The sequence below is a fragment of the Cebus imitator genome, unplaced genomic scaffold (genome assembly GCF_001604975.1).
Source record: "Cebus imitator isolate Cc_AM_T3 unplaced genomic scaffold, Cebus_imitator-1.0 Scaffold347, whole genome shotgun sequence".
Lineage (NCBI taxonomy): Eukaryota > Metazoa > Chordata > Mammalia > Primates > Cebidae > Cebus > Cebus imitator.
The window spans coordinates 537,049-556,867 of NW_016107662.1; the positions used below are offsets into that span (position 1 = coordinate 537,049).

Sequence of the window (19,819 nt, forward strand, 5' to 3'; positions counted from 1 at the left end):
ATGTAGGTATGGTTACACAACACATGTAAAAGGAGAAGTCAGTGGAAAAATCAAAATAAGGAAGCTGAGACATATAATTATATTCAATGGTATCCAATTTTACCTGAACTTGAACCTCAACAATATTTAAACAGAATTTTTCTGCTAGGCATGGTGGCTCATGCCTCTAACCCCAGCACTTTGGAAGGCTGAGGCAGGCAGGTTCCTGAGGTAAGGAGTTTGAGACCAGCCTGGCCAACATGACAAAATGCCACCTCCAGTAAAAATACAAAAATTAGCCAGGCATCATGAAGCATGCCTGTAATCCCAGCTACTCCTGAGGCTGAGGCAGGAAAATCGCTTGAACCCGGGAGGCCAAGGTTGTAGTGAGCTGAGATCATGGCACTGAACTCCGGCATGGGCAAGAAAGCAAGACTCTGTCTCAAAATAATAATAATAATAAAAATAATAAAATTCTTTCATAGAGGCTTAAAATAAAAAGTAAACCCTGGAGCAGAATTCCACCAGTCACTTCCAGTTCTCTTCAGCATCCACCTCCCACGAACTCTCCACTAGCTCAGGCTCTAAAAAATAAAACTTGGACAGAGAAGAGTGCAAGATATGCTGTGAGAGGAAATAGCTTGTACAGCAAAGAGTTACAAGACATTGATGGTCTAAGGTGGAATGGAATGTAAAGGACAAATAATAAATAAAAATAAGGCCAAATTTATTGTCATCAGTGCACTTTACCCATTTAATTAATACAATGGCTGAAGTATCTGGGAATGGCTTTAATAGTTTAATAGGTCCACTAACTGAAAACTGAACTCAGTAGTGGTTTACAGTCAGTTGGGTCAAGGTCAACCATGGTAGCTCATGCCTATGATCCTAGCACTTTGGGAGGCCAAGACAGGAGAATTGCACACACCTTTATCAGCTGGTTTGCAGCTATGAACCAAGAAAAATGCATTTTTCTTGTTTTTCCCATTCATCCAGTATCAAAAAACTGAAGCACTTTGTACTTATGTAGTAGTACAATGCTATAGCATTACTGTCCTGCCTCAGGGCTAGTCAATCTCCTACCTATACTGTAATATTGTTCAGAGGGACTTGGATCTTAGCATTACGTACTTTACTGATGGCATTTGCTAATTAAACCTGGTGAGCAAGAAGTAGTTGTCAAGAATTGTGTGAGTCTGAGATTTTACCCCTCTTGCAAGCTAAAATGTCAGCAGAAAATATGGTAGTTTGGGGTCAGAGACAAGACTTTATTATTCACAGAAAACACAGTAGCTAGAGTGTCAGCATGTTCATTCACATTGATTCCTCCTGCTTCCCAAGTCTCATGGGGCCATACAAAGGGCTCATGATGGATGCCCTTTGGGTTGTATTACAGGAAAGGAAGGAGACTTGACTGCTTTTATAGTACTATGCCTGGGCAGGGAGAGATATCATCCTTCATGATTACTCTCTACAAACACAATCCAGAGAAATGGCCTATGTAAAAATTAGTAGGGGCTTTACATTCTTAGCATAGCCAGCAAGAATGTGTAGGCCTGCTCAGAGCCCATGGTTAAGTTGCATCTCTCAACAGGAGCAAGCACTCTAGATGCCAAAAATAAAACAAATGTAACCCAGATGGGACAAAGTTCAGCGTCCTCTCCTGTCAGTAAAACTTTTAGGGATTCAGTGGCCTAAGATATGTCAGGCTATCTCTTCTAAAATAAGAGGCAACTTGTACTTTGCATCATTTAGAAAGCCTCTAGATTTTGGAGGCAATGCATGTATATTAAGACACATCTCACCAAACCATTTACCTAGTAAACTCTAAGACTGACATTTTTGAGTAAGACCTGGAACTAGTAAGATCTCTGCAGCAGGTCTGGGTTGCAATGTGTGCTGCCCTACTACTTATACCATGTGGCCCAAAACACTCATTCTGTGACAATCCAAGATGTGGAATAGAAGCTCTGGCAAGTTTCCAGAGAAGTATCACAGTATGAAATTCCAGGTTTGGAGAATAAGACTATGCCTTCCTCTACAGACAATCATCTATCATTTGAAAAGCAGATCCTAATTGTGCTATTAGGTTATGGTAGGGACTGAATGACTTATCAAAGCACTATAAGTGACTGTGTGATACAAGCTGTTTATTATCAACTATTACCTAATCCAAGGATCAGCAAACTATGGCCTCAGGGCTGAATCTGACCCATTGGCTCCTTTTTTTTTGTAAATAAAGTTTTATTGGAGCAAGGTCATGCCCACTTATTTACATATGTCTATGACTGCTTTCACACTGCAATGGCAGAATAGCTGTGACAGAAAACATATAGCCTGCATAGCTTAAAATATTTAGTGTCTGGCCCTTTTCAAAAAAATTGCTGGCCTGGGATCTAATCTAAAGGACCATAAAATTTTATGTGAAAAGCAACATTGCACTATCAAACAAAAGCGGAATCTACAAGCCCAGGGCTAAGCAGGCCCCCAATACACAAGTAAGTGACACAAACAGGTGACTCAGATTTTGGTAAGAATCTTTTACTACTCTACTACTTTGCCACTTCTTTCTCTCTCAAACTACACAGGAAAAACTGGGTATTTCCTAATGATAATTTCACAAGAAAAAGACCTGATTTATGGATGAAACTGTATGGTAGGTCAGATATAAACAGACTTGCACTACAGCTTCTCCTTAGGGGTGGATGGGAATACTCTTAGTGAGAATTCTGGATGGTACGCCTGGTAGTCCACTTCATAAGGAAGAGAGCATGGCCCAAGGTAAACTCTATGCTGATTAACGGACCATGGGTGACAGGTTGGCCAGCTGGTCAAAGCTTTGGAGAAAACAAAATGGAACCTTGGTGACAACGTGGTCTGGAGAGGCGACGTATATAAAAAGTCCACTCAAAATAGATAAAGGAAGTTAAATTTGTGTTCCATATAAATGCGCATCAGAGAATATCCATGGCCAAGAAGGAGCTCAAAAAACAGGTAAAAAGGAGAATCTATCCTGGGGAGGGAGGTCAGTTTCTTTCTCCAGGGATCCATTTGCTTGCTCATTGAGCCCATTTACAAAGTGGCTACAGCAGCAGTGGTGGAGGATGAGAATGGGCTCAAGGTGGTTTCCCTTGCAAAGCTGATGTGATAAGCCCCCATGGAGTGCCTAACCTACTAAAAGGCTGATGCTGAACATCCAGTCTAATTCCATTCTCCCGTGGGACCAGCCAGCTACCTGTGGCATGTTGTTACATTAAAGCCCTTCTATTATGAAAGGAACAATATTTTGCCTCTCTGGGATAAATATATTTTTCTGAGTATAGTTTACTATACCTGCCCCCATTATCTAGAGATTTATAGATAGCTTTATCTATAACCAATGAATATGTGATGGTTTTCACATATGCCCAAAAATTTGTTGCTATCCTCTCTTCAAGAGGGGGAGTTTAATTTGTGCCCCTAACATGTGGACTAGAATTAGTTGCTCACAATAGAATATAGAAGTGATACTATATCACATCTGAGATTAGGTTATAAAAGACAACAATGTAAATCCTGGGTATGCTCTCTTTTTTCGGATTGCTTTTGGGAAAGTGGTGGGGCTGGGGCAGTTGCCATATCACTAGGCAGCCCTGTGGAGAGGCCATGTGATGAACTGAGGCCAAAGATCACAAGTGACTTTGGAAGTAAAGCCATCCCCAGTGAAGCCTCTAGAGATGGCAGCTCTGACTTAACAGCTTGATTTCAATCTCATGAGAGACTTTGAGCTAAAACCACCCAGCTAAACCCGTCCTATATCCCTAACCCACAGACACGGTGATGTAATAAATGTTTGTTGTTTTAAGCCACTAAGTTCAGTATAATTTATTAGACAGCAATAGTAAACTAAGTATCACACATAACATTGCCTATAATCAAAAGACTCTTTTCGGAGAAATGTGCTCATGCCCATAGCATTTACTGGTCTTCTAACACTCAGAAGCAGCTGATGAGATAGAAAAGAGAAAGCCTATTGGAGGCTCAGTTATGGTGCCAGATAAAGATAACAATTTGCAAGTTTGGGGGTTACCGTCCTATAGCCTACAGTTTATGCCTTCAACCAACCATTTCTCCCTTAATCAGAATGTATGCTTCTGGGAGTGAGGGAGATTAGAGATAAGAGTGGCCCCTCTCAATATTATACAGAATAACTCATTTTACTAATGAATTACTACACTTCAGACTTCTCTCTCTAAAAAACAGCATGACTGCTTAAAGCATAAAATTCATCATTAGTACTTGAATTTATATTACACTTAAAATTCAGTTTAATGGTTTATACATTAAATGTATAAAATATTCCAAAATATACAGCTTATGAGAAAATATTTTAAAATGTGTTGCAAGTTACTTGGTTTTCAATTTGTTCATGTTCTTTGCATTCAATTTTTATTAAAGCATGCAGAGTACTGCATTCCCATCCTGTGAAAATGTGATTCAATAAAGCCTAGATATGCAGTATTAGGATCAAAGAACTTCATATTTATTTTAAATATCAAAATAACAAAGAACTAGTTCAATATACAGTACACTTCCTATTCCTCACAGAGAACTGAATTTTTCTATAAAGACATTTATACTTAGGAAACATTAGACAACCAATGTATGTATAAAACTCACAAGATATTTTACACACAGTCACAATAATGAATTCTGATATTTTAGATTTTTCTGTCATTGCTTTTAAAGAATCCTTAATTAAAAACAAAAATTCTAATTTGAGACTGAAAACAAGTTCAAAAGCATTTCAACTTTAATATACCTTGTAAATCCCCGTAATCAAAACATTTACTACACAATGTGGAACAGTTAAGTGCCCAGATTTGTATGATTTTTTTTGGCAGCCACACTCATCAATTGTAATACAATTTTATCTATAGGGATAAGAAGAGTCCAATCGTTGGAAGGAATAAAAATTTTTTAATTATATCACAGTGCATTGCCAGCTTTAATGCAAGCAGGAATACCAAGCAAAAAAAGGTGCACTAACAATGAGATGTGTACATGCTCTTCATTCAATACATCTTTTGGAATCTCCAACAGCAATGCAAGCACTGATTGCTTTTCTTTGCCTAAGAATTTGACCAGAAAAAGTTATATTTGTTGTATAACCTCTATGCTCTAAATATAATCCTTAATTTCTCCTCTGAATATAATCCTTAATTTCTCTTTATATAATTGGCTGCATAGGCTAAATTTAAATTGTTTTAGGATTTTTCTTAAGATCATAGATTTATGATCAATACACAAGTTGAAACATAAAGAGTAAACAAAACATAAGCACTCTCTCTACAAAAACCTTCCTCTTCTCATGTTCCACACATCTTAGTCCTATTATACCTATCTTATTAATGCCACTTCCAAAGAGAAAGAGCAGAAAGCATGCTAAGGTTATAGGGAAAAGGTTTCTTAAGTAAAAATAATTTTAGAGGAAATAATGAGAGGATTCCCTCTACCCTCAAACAAACGAACAAACAAACAAACAAAAAACCTCACACGGCAGACTATACCAAGAGAGAAATGTGGAAAGGGGTAGGATATAAGGAAGAACTGTCTAGTTTCTAGAAATTGTTTAGAAATTTATTCTCACATTATCCATTATTCACTCTAACAGCAAGTAACATTTACTATAACACTACTTAAAGTTTTAGAAATGCTACTTGTTCCTTATTAAAGAATACATTTTTAGGCATTTTAAATTTGGCACTGAATCTTAGAATATCCAAATACAACTTTCTTTAAAGTCCTAATTTTTCCCGAGTTTATCAACTCATTATATATTGGTTGGGATGTTGCTGCTCCTAATGAGAAACTCATCTCAAACCATCACCTCTTGTTCAGTTTTAGGCAAACTGAAATAAGGTCATTCAGTGCAGAGCTGTGTAGTAATGGTTACTGGTTATTTAAAAGAGAGATAAACAGAGACACAGATGCAGACACACTACTCATTTTATTTTACTTGTCAGATTCCTCTAAGCATCTAGAGACAGGCCCAAGAGCGGCTTCACAGTAACTATAAAGGCCACAACAGAGATTTTAAAAATGATATATAAATCATAAAAACAAATATTCACACTAATACTTAGTGCCAATTTGCCTATATAAACATAAAGCAACCTAAAAAAAAAAAAAATTGCCCAACCAGCAGGCAACACAATCATAAGACCCATAACCAAAAAAATAAAAAAATTAATCAGTACAGTCTAGTCAGCAGAATCAACTCTAAGCAACTACAACACATTGAAAAGGCACAAAGCATTCAATGCAGAAAAGGCTGAGTATAAAAGGACACTGTCAAAGAGCTACTGCTCAAAATCTGACGTTTCATCAATGACATATAAGGGTGATATGGTAGGAAGAAAATTCAAGCTTATAAACATATCAATTTAACTGTGTTTTTAATTTGCTTGCAATTATACTGAAAAGCAACCAATGATAACTACTTACTAGCCCTTAATTAGAAGTTTATAGTCACCCTACAAAGATGCTTTGACACTTTTTAAGGTTGATAGAAAATTATATTAGTGTACTTATTTCATGACCTGCCATTGCCTAAAAGGAAGTCACTTAATAAAGCACCAATTTAAAACCATATTTTCGCTACTCCTATTCTCCCAGCAATAAATGTTTTAATTACGTAAATGTATGCAAAGACTACCTTTACAGCTGGTTAAATCCTGCTGGCATAAGGACCAACCCCTAATCTTACATGTTATTTTAGGCTGCCAAAAAAAAAAAAAAAAAAAAAAAAAGGTGAAATTTCTTACAAAAATAACCTCAACTTGACTTAAAAAAATTCAAAGGCAAAAATTATTTTGATAGCGTAGTGTAAAAAATAGGCTTATTTAGCATTTAGTAGTGTTCACATAACATTGCATTAATTAAACTGAGGAAAATAATATTCTCACTAATAATTGGTTTGTCAGTATGACTATTCCCAGAGTATTTTTTTCTGCTCCTATTTTTATACATATAAACACAAACAATACTCAATCTCAGTATTCAAACTAATGACTTTTTTTTTTTTAAAATCCATTATTCTAGGACTTCAACTATGCTTCTTTGGACAAATAGTTATTCAAACAAGAAAGAATTTAAATTCTTTTAAACTAATACCTACTAAAAATCTTTGGTGCATTTAAGTCAAAACCCATTAGATTAACACATTTCTGCACTTGATAAATTATTCAGTTTACAGATTAAGTGCTAACTGCTATCTGCTAAAAAATTAATTTAAAACAATAAATTATGCTCGCAAAATAAAAAAAAAATTCTGAATGAGGCTAAACTTAGTTGCAAGAGTCAAAATTTTAAGTACAGTTACAAAATAAAAGGTTTAGTTATAGAGCATTTGTCCAAAATACTCTAAATCAAATATTACAAAAGGTCAACTGAAAAGCATAGGCCTCCTTTTATACTTTTTTGTGCCAACTTTTGTCAAAAGCCTATATACATTCAGTTTGCCCAAATCCATGAGGTTTTCACAATTGTAAAATTTCTTACATTTTTGGAAATTAGAGGCAGCAGATTAGTTTCATTTTGTTTTTGTTGTTTTGTTGTTGTTTTTGATCATCCACTGAGTCTACTTATTCATAAAAATTATATTATGTATCCCTCAGACTAGGTTAAGATTAAATGACAGAATGTAGTACCTGTCACATAGTAGCATGCATTAATGCTAGCTTTCTTCTTTCCCTACTAGTAGCTCTGCCACTTACTGACCATGTGAGCTTAAATGAGTCCTTTTATCTTAACCTCAAATTCTTTATCTCTAAAGTGGGAATTTGGCTTGTTCTTTCTATTTCAGGGCTGGTATGAGGTTCAAATGAGATAATGTATATAAAAGCATTTTATAAAACAATCACTACTCAAGTTTAAGTTATCTACAATAGTAACTAAATACAATTATATAATTATATTTCACTTTACACAAGAGATGTATTCCAAAAAAGTTCTATGTAAACCAATTCCTACAAATAAATCATATATTTAAAGCATTAGGACATTATTATTAAAAGAACCCTAAAATCAAAGTATTCTTTTCAATGTGAAAATGCAGTATCTTCTTTTTTTACCACCAAATGTATAATATACCATATACATACATGTATATAAATATATATATACTATCTGCCTTTTTATAAGTCTAAACTTTTCTACATTAGCTTATATGTAAGGCAGGCTACATTTTATGTATGATTTCTTTTCATTATAGTAAGATTTTTAATTATAAGCTTGTCAGTCTTTATGACAAAAATCATAAAGATATGTATTTTTTAAAGTCAATTTGAAAGACGTTAACAGACTAACAGTACCTCATATAGTCAAGCTCAATCATGTAAGTACCCCAGATATAACATTTCCACAGAAAGAAATAAGGTTTTAAAAAGGAGAACAGAGTAAGTATGTCTACTAGTCTTAAGACAATTACAACCAAACCTTGATAAATGAGGCTAAACTCTGACTGTTTTTATTGTTTATATGAGCTACTTTGGTTAGCTGCCTCAATTTTCAATATATGTTTTGTTTTATCTTCACTAGTATGGCGAATGTTGCTGTAAAGTACCTTTATTTCTTAAGTGCTTCAGCAAACAGTTTCCACCATTAAACCACTGGTTAAACTTTATTCATTAAAACTTCATTATTTTATTTGTGATTTTTTTCACAAGGGCTGGGCCAGACTTTACAGTTTACACACACACAAAAAGTGCTTAAAGCAATTAGGAGTGTAAACAAAACTGAAATAGAAAACTTTTAAAACTGCTATTTTCTAGTAGTTTATGTACAAATGACATGCTAATAATAAATCAACCCTGTCTAGTCTAATCTTCAAGCAACTCTACTAGGAAACATTATCTTAGTTTTTAGTTAAAATTGACTTGAAAATATGGAAAGTGCATGTCTTTAAAGGTATTTTATAATTTTGACTTTTTCCTCAATTTTAATCATTGAGGTTTTGCTGTAACTGCTATTTCCTTTCATCAAGTCCTCAACTTTTGTCTCATACAGAAATAAAAATTAAAAGTAATTACAGACATTATGCTTTTGTGAAGGCAAAAATTAAAGATCTGGATTGCATGTAAATCTGTACATAAGTAGTAGTTCCATTTAATTAAACAATGTTAAGTTAAATTAGGCACAAATTTCATAATCTGTTTGGCACCTTTTCTAACAACTGAAAACAAAATATCTAGGTTATGTTTCCCAGAGTTTCTATCAGCCAACTAAGTGAAACCAAAAGTAGCATATTTAATTAAATTTCATTAATTAGTTACAACTGCTCTTTCCTTAGTGAGATGAATATAGATGCTGTTATACTGTTAATATTTCTTAAATAAAAAGTAAAGTACAAAAGATGAACTTATATTGAAAAACATCTAGTTAAAACTGTCGTATTTTTTCTTGTAACACATTTTCAGCTTGTATAATTTAATACGCAAACCTGTGTTTGCCTGTCTTATAACAATTGAAATATAGGCAAAAATCAATTACCTGGATTATTATTTCAATTCTACATTTAACAGCTAATTTCAATCCTGCATTTAACAGCTAATCTTACATTAGTTACACTTTCTAGCTCTGAGTATATCAAAAGTCCAAAGGATAATGATAACCTAAAATTATGGATTAATAGAAGGACAACACAGATATATTCAAGACATTCGTGTAAATTCAAATTCCTAATTTCAATTTTAAAAATTTGTATAAAGTAATAACAAATCTTAAATCAGGATAAGAAACAGTTGCATTATCAGTATACTCTTAATTCCTTCTTAAAGGCTACATGGTCCTCAAACTTGTTTGTAAGATGGGGAAGTAAGAAGGAGAGGAATGAGACTAAAGAAGAATAAAAAGTTTCACTGATGATTAAAAAAAATACTTCCATAATATCAGCAGCTAATAATTGTGAAAAATTTAAGAAACTATGAAAAGATAGCACTAAATAATCTTTAAAAATCACAGAAATGTATACTTCCAATATTAGGCCAGAAATGTTGTCCAAATATTCATGTTCAATAAACAGAGACACATAGTTTTCTTGATTTGAAACTATTCTGAGGACTTGAGAAACTAGAAAAAATGAGAAAATAGCAGCCCCACAAATTTAAAAGCTATCAGCTCTACCATTAGCATATAACCATCCAAAAATCTGTGGAATGTTTAGATTTACTCATGAATGATGCTCATTAGTAGAAATATTTTGAACACCAGTAGTGCTATCAAGGCCCAGTAAAGTTCCAAGATAAGACTGTTCTCTAGGATCTAGCATTTGTTCAGGTCGAACTGGGTGAACTATATTTGCAGGTTGAGGAGTAAGAGTATATTTTTCCAGAAAAGCTAAATCCGCTGCTCGTGGATAATCAGATGATTGTGGCTGTGGTGACAGAATCTCATGGGAAGATGGCGGGAGTGTGGTAGTATGACGCACTAGGTCACTCGGAGTGTCAGGCATCTGAACGGGAACCAGCGTTACTGGAACACATACTTCAGCAGATACATTCTGTAACATCGTCTTCGCTTCCGATGGATAAACTTTGGGCTGTTCCATATATTGTTTTGTTTCTGTTTGAAAGATTTTATCATCAGATGAGTACTCTACAGGCAAGGATACAAGTTTTTCCTCAGAAGTACTGAGAGAATCATCAGGAGATTTTATTTCGTGAACATGGTCAATATGGTATTTCAGCTTGTCTTTCCGCTTAAATGTTGCATTACAATGCTGACAGTTGAAAGGTCGGGCATCAGAATGAATAACCAGGTGCTTTGTTAATGTTTTCTTAATTCTAAAAGACTGATTGCAAATTTGACACTTGTATGGTTTTTCACCTGTATGAACAAGAATATAATTAAATGAAAAAAGTACTCAACTTGATAAGACAATAACTTCAAGTAGCAAACTTCCAATGTAAATACTTGCAAGAACATGATGATGGCAATAATACTGTATATTATCACAAAATACAGACAGTATAGTAAACTGGTAAAAATAATAAGCTTAAACATCAAAAAGATCTGGGTTTGAATTCTGGCGATAATACTAACTAGCCAAACATTGAGCAAGCTACCCAACTTCTATGCCTAGTTTTCTTATCTGTAATGTGGAATAATAATGGTACCTACCTCACAGAGTTGGTAAATGGAATAAAAGAGAAAGTGGAGTAATAGGGCTTAGCACTGCACCTAGTACATAAAAGCACTTGTAAACTATTATTATTACTTACTTTTATTCCCATAACCCTCAAAAAGGTTTGTAAGTGAAAACATTTGACTGCCTCTCTCACCCAAGGAGGATAAAAACTAAAATAGCAACTCTAATTAGCCTGGTTCCTTGGATTACATGAGAAGTAGTCATCTCTAGCCTGAGGTCAAAATAAGAAGAGTTGTTCAGTGGAAAGAATAAAGAAGCTGGACCAGTTTTTAGTTCTCCCTGAGTCAGGTTCTCACACTGTAGTTTTGTTTTGTTTTATATAAAACATTATAAATTCCTAGGTTAGACAGTGTGGTAGGCAGAATAATGGCCTATCAAAGATGTACATACTCTAGTCCCCAGAGGCTATAGATATGTTACCTTACATGGTAAAAGAGACTTTGCAGATTGGATTAAGAGTTAAGACTTTGAAATAGGCAGATCAACAAGCTTACACAGGTGAGTCAAATCTAATCACAGTAGTTGTAAAAGATGGCCAATAACTGAAGAAGAAGGAGTCAGAGAGAAGTAACATGAGAACTCAATCAGGAATTGCTAGCTTTGAAAATGGAAGGAGGGAGCTGGAACATAAGGAATATTGCGGCCACTATAAGCTGTGAAAGGCTCTCAGTTTACAATAAGCAAAAAAATGAGAATCTCATTCCTGGTCCTACAACTCCAATAATTGAATCATGTGAATAACCTGAATGAGCAGGAAACTAATTATTCCCTGTAGCCCTCGGAAAGAAATACAGCCCTACCAAACACATAGGTTTTAGCTTGGTGTCAGATTTCTGACTTAAAGAACTATGCGGTAATAAATTTGTATTGTTTAGGCCACCAAATTTGTGGTGATTTGATAACAGCAGCAATAGAAAACTAATATGTCCAGAAACACTAATACTACAGTAGACACAAAGGCATATTTTCTTCTCATCTCTCCATTTGAAACGTCATCCATTTTCCTGGTAAATTAAAAGATAATTACATCTTCAAGTTGAATCACTAATATCAAACTATTGTTAAATATTATTTGTTAAATATTCTTTCTGGACTAACATTATTACCTATGTCATTAGCACGAGGTAGTGAGACATGAAGTAATACATTACATAGATAATTAATTTTTCAGAAAAAGTTTTTTTTTTTTTTTTTTTTTTTTAGACAGAGTCTTGCTCTGTCACCCAAGCTGGAGTGCAGTGGCACAATATCGGCTCACTGCAACCTCTGCTTCCCAGGTCCAAGTGATTCTCCTGCCTCCGCCTGCTGAGTAGCTGAAATTACAGGCATGTGCCACCAGGCCAGGATAATTTTTGTATTTTTAGTAGAAACGGGGTTTCACCATGTTGGTCAGGCTGGTCTCAACTCCTGACCTCATGATCCACTCACCTTGGCCTCCCAAAGTGCTGAGATTACAGGCGTGAGCCACTGTGCCCAGCCCAGAAAAAGTATTTTTACCGTGTTTAGAACACACAGCATCTAACATATGATTTTACAAGTGAATGCCTATAATCAGAGATAATATGAAAAAGCTCAGAGGAGAGTGCTTTGAAAACAACGAACCTTACACTTCCAAAATGCAAGAACTCTTAATTGCTTTCCATAACTCCCTGGCATCAATACTTGTCATGCAATGAGCATTCTATAATTTTTTTTTAAATAAAAACACAACCACAGCAATACTAACACCACCAAGAAGCACAGAGTTTACTTTTAAAGATAGGAGTTTAAGTTTTGAGTGTTCTCTGACCAGCCATGATGGTCCTTGAGCATCTCCAATTAAAATGTTTTATAAATACAATGATGTTTTTCAACTTAGAATCATAATTCAATCAGTTCTAGTGTGTAACAAATACTTTTAGAAAACTATAATCCAGATAGGCATAGTCCTTTGAGAAGTTTCCATTATCATTTTAAACAACTGTCATTTTCAGTAGAAAAATCAGTTTAGGTTTGTAAAAAGATGAAAGTTCATAAAGAAAATGTTAACATATTAAATGTAAAGAGCAAATCTAGAATGCTTAAAGATAGATAGTAGAAAAGGTGAAAACTATCAACTTAATGAAAAAAATACAGATTAAAGAAACATGCTTTCTACAATGAGAGTTTTATAGTAAGATTATGTATATAACAACAATAATGCAAGTAGAATTCATCTCAAGATCATAAATCAGAGACATAAGGCAACCAAGGGAAGGCCCCTTTAAGGATGTACAGAAAGGAGCATTAAGAGTAGAAGGAAATAAAACAATACTCAAAGAGATATAAACCATTAGCTAAAATTGTAGAATCTATGAGCCTTTAGAATTTAAAAATGTCATCTATGGAATCAGCTTTCTTTAGATATAAAAAAATTGGTGTGTGAAAAGTGTACGTTGAGACTTATTTCAGACTTTATAAAGTAGTTTATATCATATCATGCATCTTAATGATGAGGGGGGAAAGATAAAAGATTTTTTAAGAATAAAACCCCCCCAAAATTACTCTTTGCAGGCACCAAAGCACAGCCAAGTAAGCCAGAACCTAAGGTAGCAAAGTCTGGTGACATAGGAAGGTATAGAGGTGCTTTCTTTTCTCCTCAGTGCACTTTTAGATTCAGTCTATGGGGAAACAGAGGCCAAGCTGCAGCCCAGTGCTTGAGGAAATCTCATTGGAATGGGAAGATAAAAGTTGGAGTTTGAGACTACAAAGGTTTAAAGGGTCAGGAGCCTTAAAAGGAAGGAACAACAGAGAAATCAACAGAAATATCTGTATTTGCCAACTATTAAAAGGAACATTTTCTGAGTGAGACAGCTGGAAACCAAGAGTCAGAAGGCTACAGGGCTGACCAATATTTCAGCAATCCCAAGAATACTGGGAGACAGAGATTAGAGTTCAGGACTCACCAGTGAGGAGCTCTGATAAAAACACCATGCTTTTAGTTGAGACCCCAATACAATGATGAACTAGTAGGAGAAGGGCAGATCAGAAGTGGCAAGAAATAGAACAAAGTCATCTCATATTCTATTTGCTTGTAAGACAAAATTAAATCTACCTGGAAGGTACACATCTTGAAGAGCTTCTGTATTTTTTAACTCATGAAATCTAAAGTTCAATACAAAGTGACCAGGTATGCCAAGAAACAGAACCAAATGATCAAATGCCAAGAGAGGGGAAAAAATGCAATAGATACACCCAAAGCAAATATTATACATATAAGACTGGGACATCAAAATCGGTATGATTAATATGTACAGGAAAATACAGGAAAAGTAAATTTTGCCAGAGACTGGAATCTATGGGGAAGAAAAGGAAGCTCTAGAAGAGATAAGTGAAGATGTTGAATGTACATGTAATTGGAGTTTCAGAGAGAAGACAGAGAACAGGCAACAGCAATATTTGAAAAGAAAATGGCTAAGAATCTTCCAACAAAAGAAAGACACCAAGACACAGATTCAGTAAACACTATAAACCTTGCAAAATACAAAAAACAAAAATCACACACATAAACACACACAAAGGCACACTATAGTAAAATCACTGAAAACCAAAAACAGAAAAATCTAAAAAAGTCACTAATTAAAAAGAGACATTTCTTTCAAATGAGCAACAATAAGACTGACAGTATATTTTCTCAATAAAAGCAAAACAAACTCAAAAACCAAAAATAACCTATCTGAAATGCCAAATGAAGAAAGCTACTAACATAAATTTTACAGTCCGAAAAAATATTACCTATGAGGTAAAATAGAAACACTTTCAAACAAATAATATAGTGCCAACAGATTGCATCAAAGGCAACTTTTCATGCATAAGGAAAATAATTCCAGGTGGAAGAACAGTAAACAGTAAAGAATGAATATATGGTTAAATCTAAATAATATTGATTATTTAAAATAAAAAAGTAATGTCTTTGTGTTTTAAGAGACATGAAGAATTAAAATACATGCAATACATAAGGGATAAGAAAGATAAAGGTGTTAGAAGGTATTTGCAGTTTCTGTAAAGTGATGAATAGTTTCAATTATTATATTTATCTTTTCTAGAAGGTAAGGGAGACTCTAACAATTTCAGAATGTACATTGTTATCTTCATTAACCACTAAAAGATTAATGAAAGAACACATAATTAAGAAGCTAATTGAGGGAAAAATGACAAAAACAATATTTAATGATTATAAACCAAGTGAAGACAAGAGAAAAAAGCATCAAGGAATCAATTGTGTAAACACCATGATGATATATTCAAGCCCAAATAAATGAGAGATCACATATAATATAAATGAACTAAACATACTAATATAAAAAACAAAGATAATCAAAATAGATAATTAAACAATACCAAAAGATACACATTTTAAATATAAGTCCAAGGAAGGCTTGGAAGTAAAAGAAAAAATATGTCATATAAAAGTATTCAAAAGAGTGCTAGTAAATCTTTATCCCATAATAAAGAGCAACATTTTATAATGATATAAAAGACTGTTCAACAGAAAGATATGACTAATCATATCTAATGTATATTAGATATATATTATATACCTATATCTAATAATGTAACAAAATACATAAAGCAAAAAATAGAAAAAAAAAGAAATAAAGAATTTACAATCATGGTTACAGTAGAGATTTTAACATAAATCCCTCAGTAACTTACACAATAAGTAGTAAAAAAATCAAGAATGTAGAATGTTTGAATAGAGTATCTTCTCTGACAAGAGTAGAATTAAACTAGATATCAGTAACATAAACTTGCGTAGAAAATCCCCAAATATTTCGTAATTGGGTAATATAATTTGAAGTAAACCATTAATGAGATAATAATTTAGAATAGACATTAGAAAATATGTTTAACTGAATTATAAAGAAATATGAAATTAAAATGAGGTATAGAATGTAACTAAAGCAGTATTTAGAGGATAACATGGATTTAAAATACAGACAATAATAACAAATACTAAAACTTAACAACTTAGGCATCCACATGAAAGAGGCAGGGAAAGGCAAATTAAAAAAAAAGAAGAAGCTGGCAAGATGGCCAAATAGGATCAGCTCTGTTGTGCAGCTCCCAGCAAGATCAATGCAGAAGGTGGGTAATTTCTACATTTCCAACTGAAGTAACTGGCTCATTTCATTGGGACTAGTTAGACAGTGGTGCAGCCACAGAGGGTGAGCTGAAGCAGGGTAGAGCGTTGCCTCATCTGGGAAGTGCAAGAGGCTGGGGAACTCCCTCTTCTAGCCTAAGGAAGCCCTGAGGGACTGTGCCATGAGGAAAGCTGCATTCCAGCCCAGACACTAAGCTTTTCCCATGGTCTTTGCAACCCACAGACCAGGAGAGAATAACATAGAATAGACATTAGAAAATATTTTTAACTGAAGTATAAAGGAAATAAGAAATTAAAAATGAGGTATGTAATGTAACTACACCACCAGGGCCTTGGGTTTCAAGCACAAAACTAGGCAGCCATTTGGGCCAACACCGAGCTAGCTGCAGGAGTTTTTTTACATACCCCAGTGGTTCCTGGAATGCCAGTGAGACAGAACTGTTCACTGCCTTGGAAAGGGAGCTGAAGCCAGGGAGCCAAGCATTCTAGCTCAGTAGATCCCACCCCCACGGAACCCAGCAAGCTAAGATCCACTGGCTTGAAATTCTCACTGCCAGCACAGCAGTCTGAAGTCCACCTGGAATGTTCAAGCTTGGTGGTGGTAGTGGGAGGGGTCTACCATTACTAAGGTTTCAGTAGGCAGTTTTCCCCTGACAGGTCTGGAAGTTTGGACTAGCAGAACTCAACATAGCATAGCAAAGCGGCTATGGCCAGACTGCCCTTCTAGACTCTTTCTCTCTGGGCAAGTCATCTCTGAAAGAAAGGCAGCAGCCCCAGTCAGGGGTTTATAGATAAAACTCCCATCTCCCTGGGACAGAGTACCTGGGGGAAGAGGCAGCTGTGGGCACAGCTGCAGCAGACTTAAACATTCCTGCCTGCGGACTCTGAAGAAAGCAGTAGATCTCCAAGCACAGCACTCAAGCTCTGCTAAGGGACAGACCATCTCCTCAAGTGGGTCCCTAATCCCTGTGCCTCCTGACTGGGAGACACCTCCCACCAGGGATCGACAGACAGCTCATACAGGAGAGTTCTGGCTGGCACCTGGTGGGTGCTCCTCTGGGATGAAGCTTCCAGAGGAAGGAACAGGCAGCAATCTTTGCTGTTCTGAAGTCTCTGCTGGTGATACCTAGGAAAACAAAGTCTAGAGTGGACCTCCAGCAAACTCCAGCAGACCTGCAGCAGAGGGGCCTGTTACAAGGAAAACTAACAAACAGAAAGGAATAGCATCAACATCAACAAAAAGGATGTAAACACGAAAACCCCATCCAAAGGTCACCAACATCAAAGACCAAAGATAGACAAATTTAGGAAGATGAGGAAAAACCATCACAAAAAGGCTGAAAATTCCAAAAACCAGAATGCCTCTTCTGCTCCAAAGAATCACAACTTCTGATCAGCAAGGGAACAAAACTTGACTGAGAATGAGTTTGACGAATTGACAGAAGGAGGATTCAGAAGGTGGGTAATAACAAACTCTTCCAAGCTAAAGGAGCTAAAGTTCTAACCCAATGCAAGAAAGCTAGGAACCTTGAAAAAAAGTTAGAGGAATTGCTAACTAGAATAACTAGTTTAAAGAAGAACATAAATGATCTGATGGAGCTGAAAAACACAGCATGAGAACTTTGTGAAGCACACACAAGTATCAATAGCTGAATTGATCAAGTGGAAGAAAGGATATCAGAGATTTAAGATCAACTTAATGATATAAAACGTGAAGACAAGATTAGAGAAAAAAAGAATGAAAAGAAAAAACAAAGCCTCCAAGCAGGATGAGATTATGTGAAAAGACCAAACCTACTTTTGATTGGTGTACCTGAAAGTGACAGGGAGAATGGAACCAACTTGGAAAACACACTTCAGGATATTATCCAAGAGAACTTCCCAGCCTAGCAAGAAAGGCCAACATTCAAATTCAGTAAATACAGAGAACACCACAAAGACAGTCCTCAAGAATAGCAACCCCGAGACATAGAACTGACAGATTCACCAAAGTTGAAATGAAAGAAAAATGTTAAGGGCAGCAAGAGAGAAAAATCAGGTTACCCACAAAGAGAAGCCCCATCAGATTAACAGCAGATCTCTCTGCAGAAACCCTACAAGCCAGAAAAGAGTGGGGGCCAATATTCAACATTCTCAGAAAAGAAAAACATGCTTGCTTTGGCAGCACATATACTAAAATTGGAAAAAAAAAAAAAACAATTTTCAACTCAGAATTTCATATCCAGCCAAATAAGCATCATAAGCAAAGAAGAAATAAAAACCATTACAGATATGCAAATGCTGAGAGATTCTGTCACCACCAGACTAGCCTTACAAGAGCTCCTGAAGGAAGCACTAAATATGGAAAGAAAAAAACTGGTACCAGCCACTGCAAAAACATACCAAATTGCAAGGACAATCAACACTACAAAGAAACCGCATAAACTAATGGGCAAAATAACCAGCTAGCATCATAATGACAGGATCAGATTCACACATAGCAATATTAACTGTAAATGTAAACAGGCTAAATGCCCCAATTAAAAGACACAGACTGGCAAATTAGATAAAGAATCAAGACCAAACAGTATGCTCTATTCAGGAGATGCATCTCACATGCAAAGACACACATAGGCTCAAAATAAAGGGGTGGAGGAATACTTACAAAGCAAATGGAAAGCAGAAAAAAAAAAGCAGGAATTTGAATTCTAGTCTGTGGTAAAACAGAGTTTAACAATGATCAAAAAAGACAAAGAAGGCCATTACATAATGGTAAAGGGATCAATGCAACAAGAAGAACTAACTATCCTAAATATGTATGCACCCAATACAGGAGCACCCAGATACATAAAGCAAGTTCTTAGAGACCTACAAAGAGACTTAAGACTCCCACACAATAATAGTGGGAGACTTTAATATCCCATTGTCAATATTAGGCAGATAAATGAGACAGAATATTAACAAGGATATTCAGGACTTAAACTCAGCTCTGGACCAAGTGGACCTAATAGACATTAACAGAGCTCTCCACCCCAAATCAACAGAATATACATTCTTCTCAACAGCACATCACAGTTATTCTAAAATTTACCACATAATTGGAAGTAAAACTCTCCTCAGCACATGCAAAAAAACAGAAACTGTAACAGTCTCTCAGACCACAGTGCAATCAAATTAGAACTAAAAATTAAGAAACTCACTCAAAACCACACAGCTTCATGGAAACTGAAAACCTGCTCCTGAATGACTACTGGGTAAATAACAAAATTAAGGCAGAAACAAATAAGTTCTTTGAAACCAATGAGAACAAAGGCACAAAGAACCAGAATCTCTGGAACACAGCTAAAGCAGTGTTTGGAGGGAAATTTATAGCACTAAATGCCCACGGAAGAAAGTGGGAAAGATATAAAATCAACACCCTAACATCACAATTAAAAGGATTAGAGAAGCAAGACCAAACACATTCAACAGCTAGCAGAAGACAAGAAATAACTAAGATCAGAGCAGAACTAAGAGATAGAGACATAAAAAACACTTCAAAAAAAAAAAAA

The 19,819-nt window shown here is 35.3% G+C and overlaps 1 protein-coding gene across 3 annotated transcripts in view; it reads right to left on the minus strand.

Annotated features, from left to right (window-relative positions):
- Positions 1-4,479: 4,479 nt before the first annotated feature.
- Positions 4,480-19,819, minus strand: part of ZBTB41 (zinc finger and BTB domain containing 41) — a 54,168-nt gene continuing 38,828 nt past the window's right edge. For all 3 annotated transcript variants that reach the window (XM_017506055.1, XM_037730475.1, XM_037730474.1), the window contains exon 11: positions 4,480-10,845. In XM_017506055.1, the coding sequence (XP_017361544.1) occupies positions 10,190-10,845 (656 nt within the window). In that variant the 3' untranslated portion in view covers positions 4,480-10,189. The remainder of the gene's footprint in view (positions 10,846-19,819) is intronic.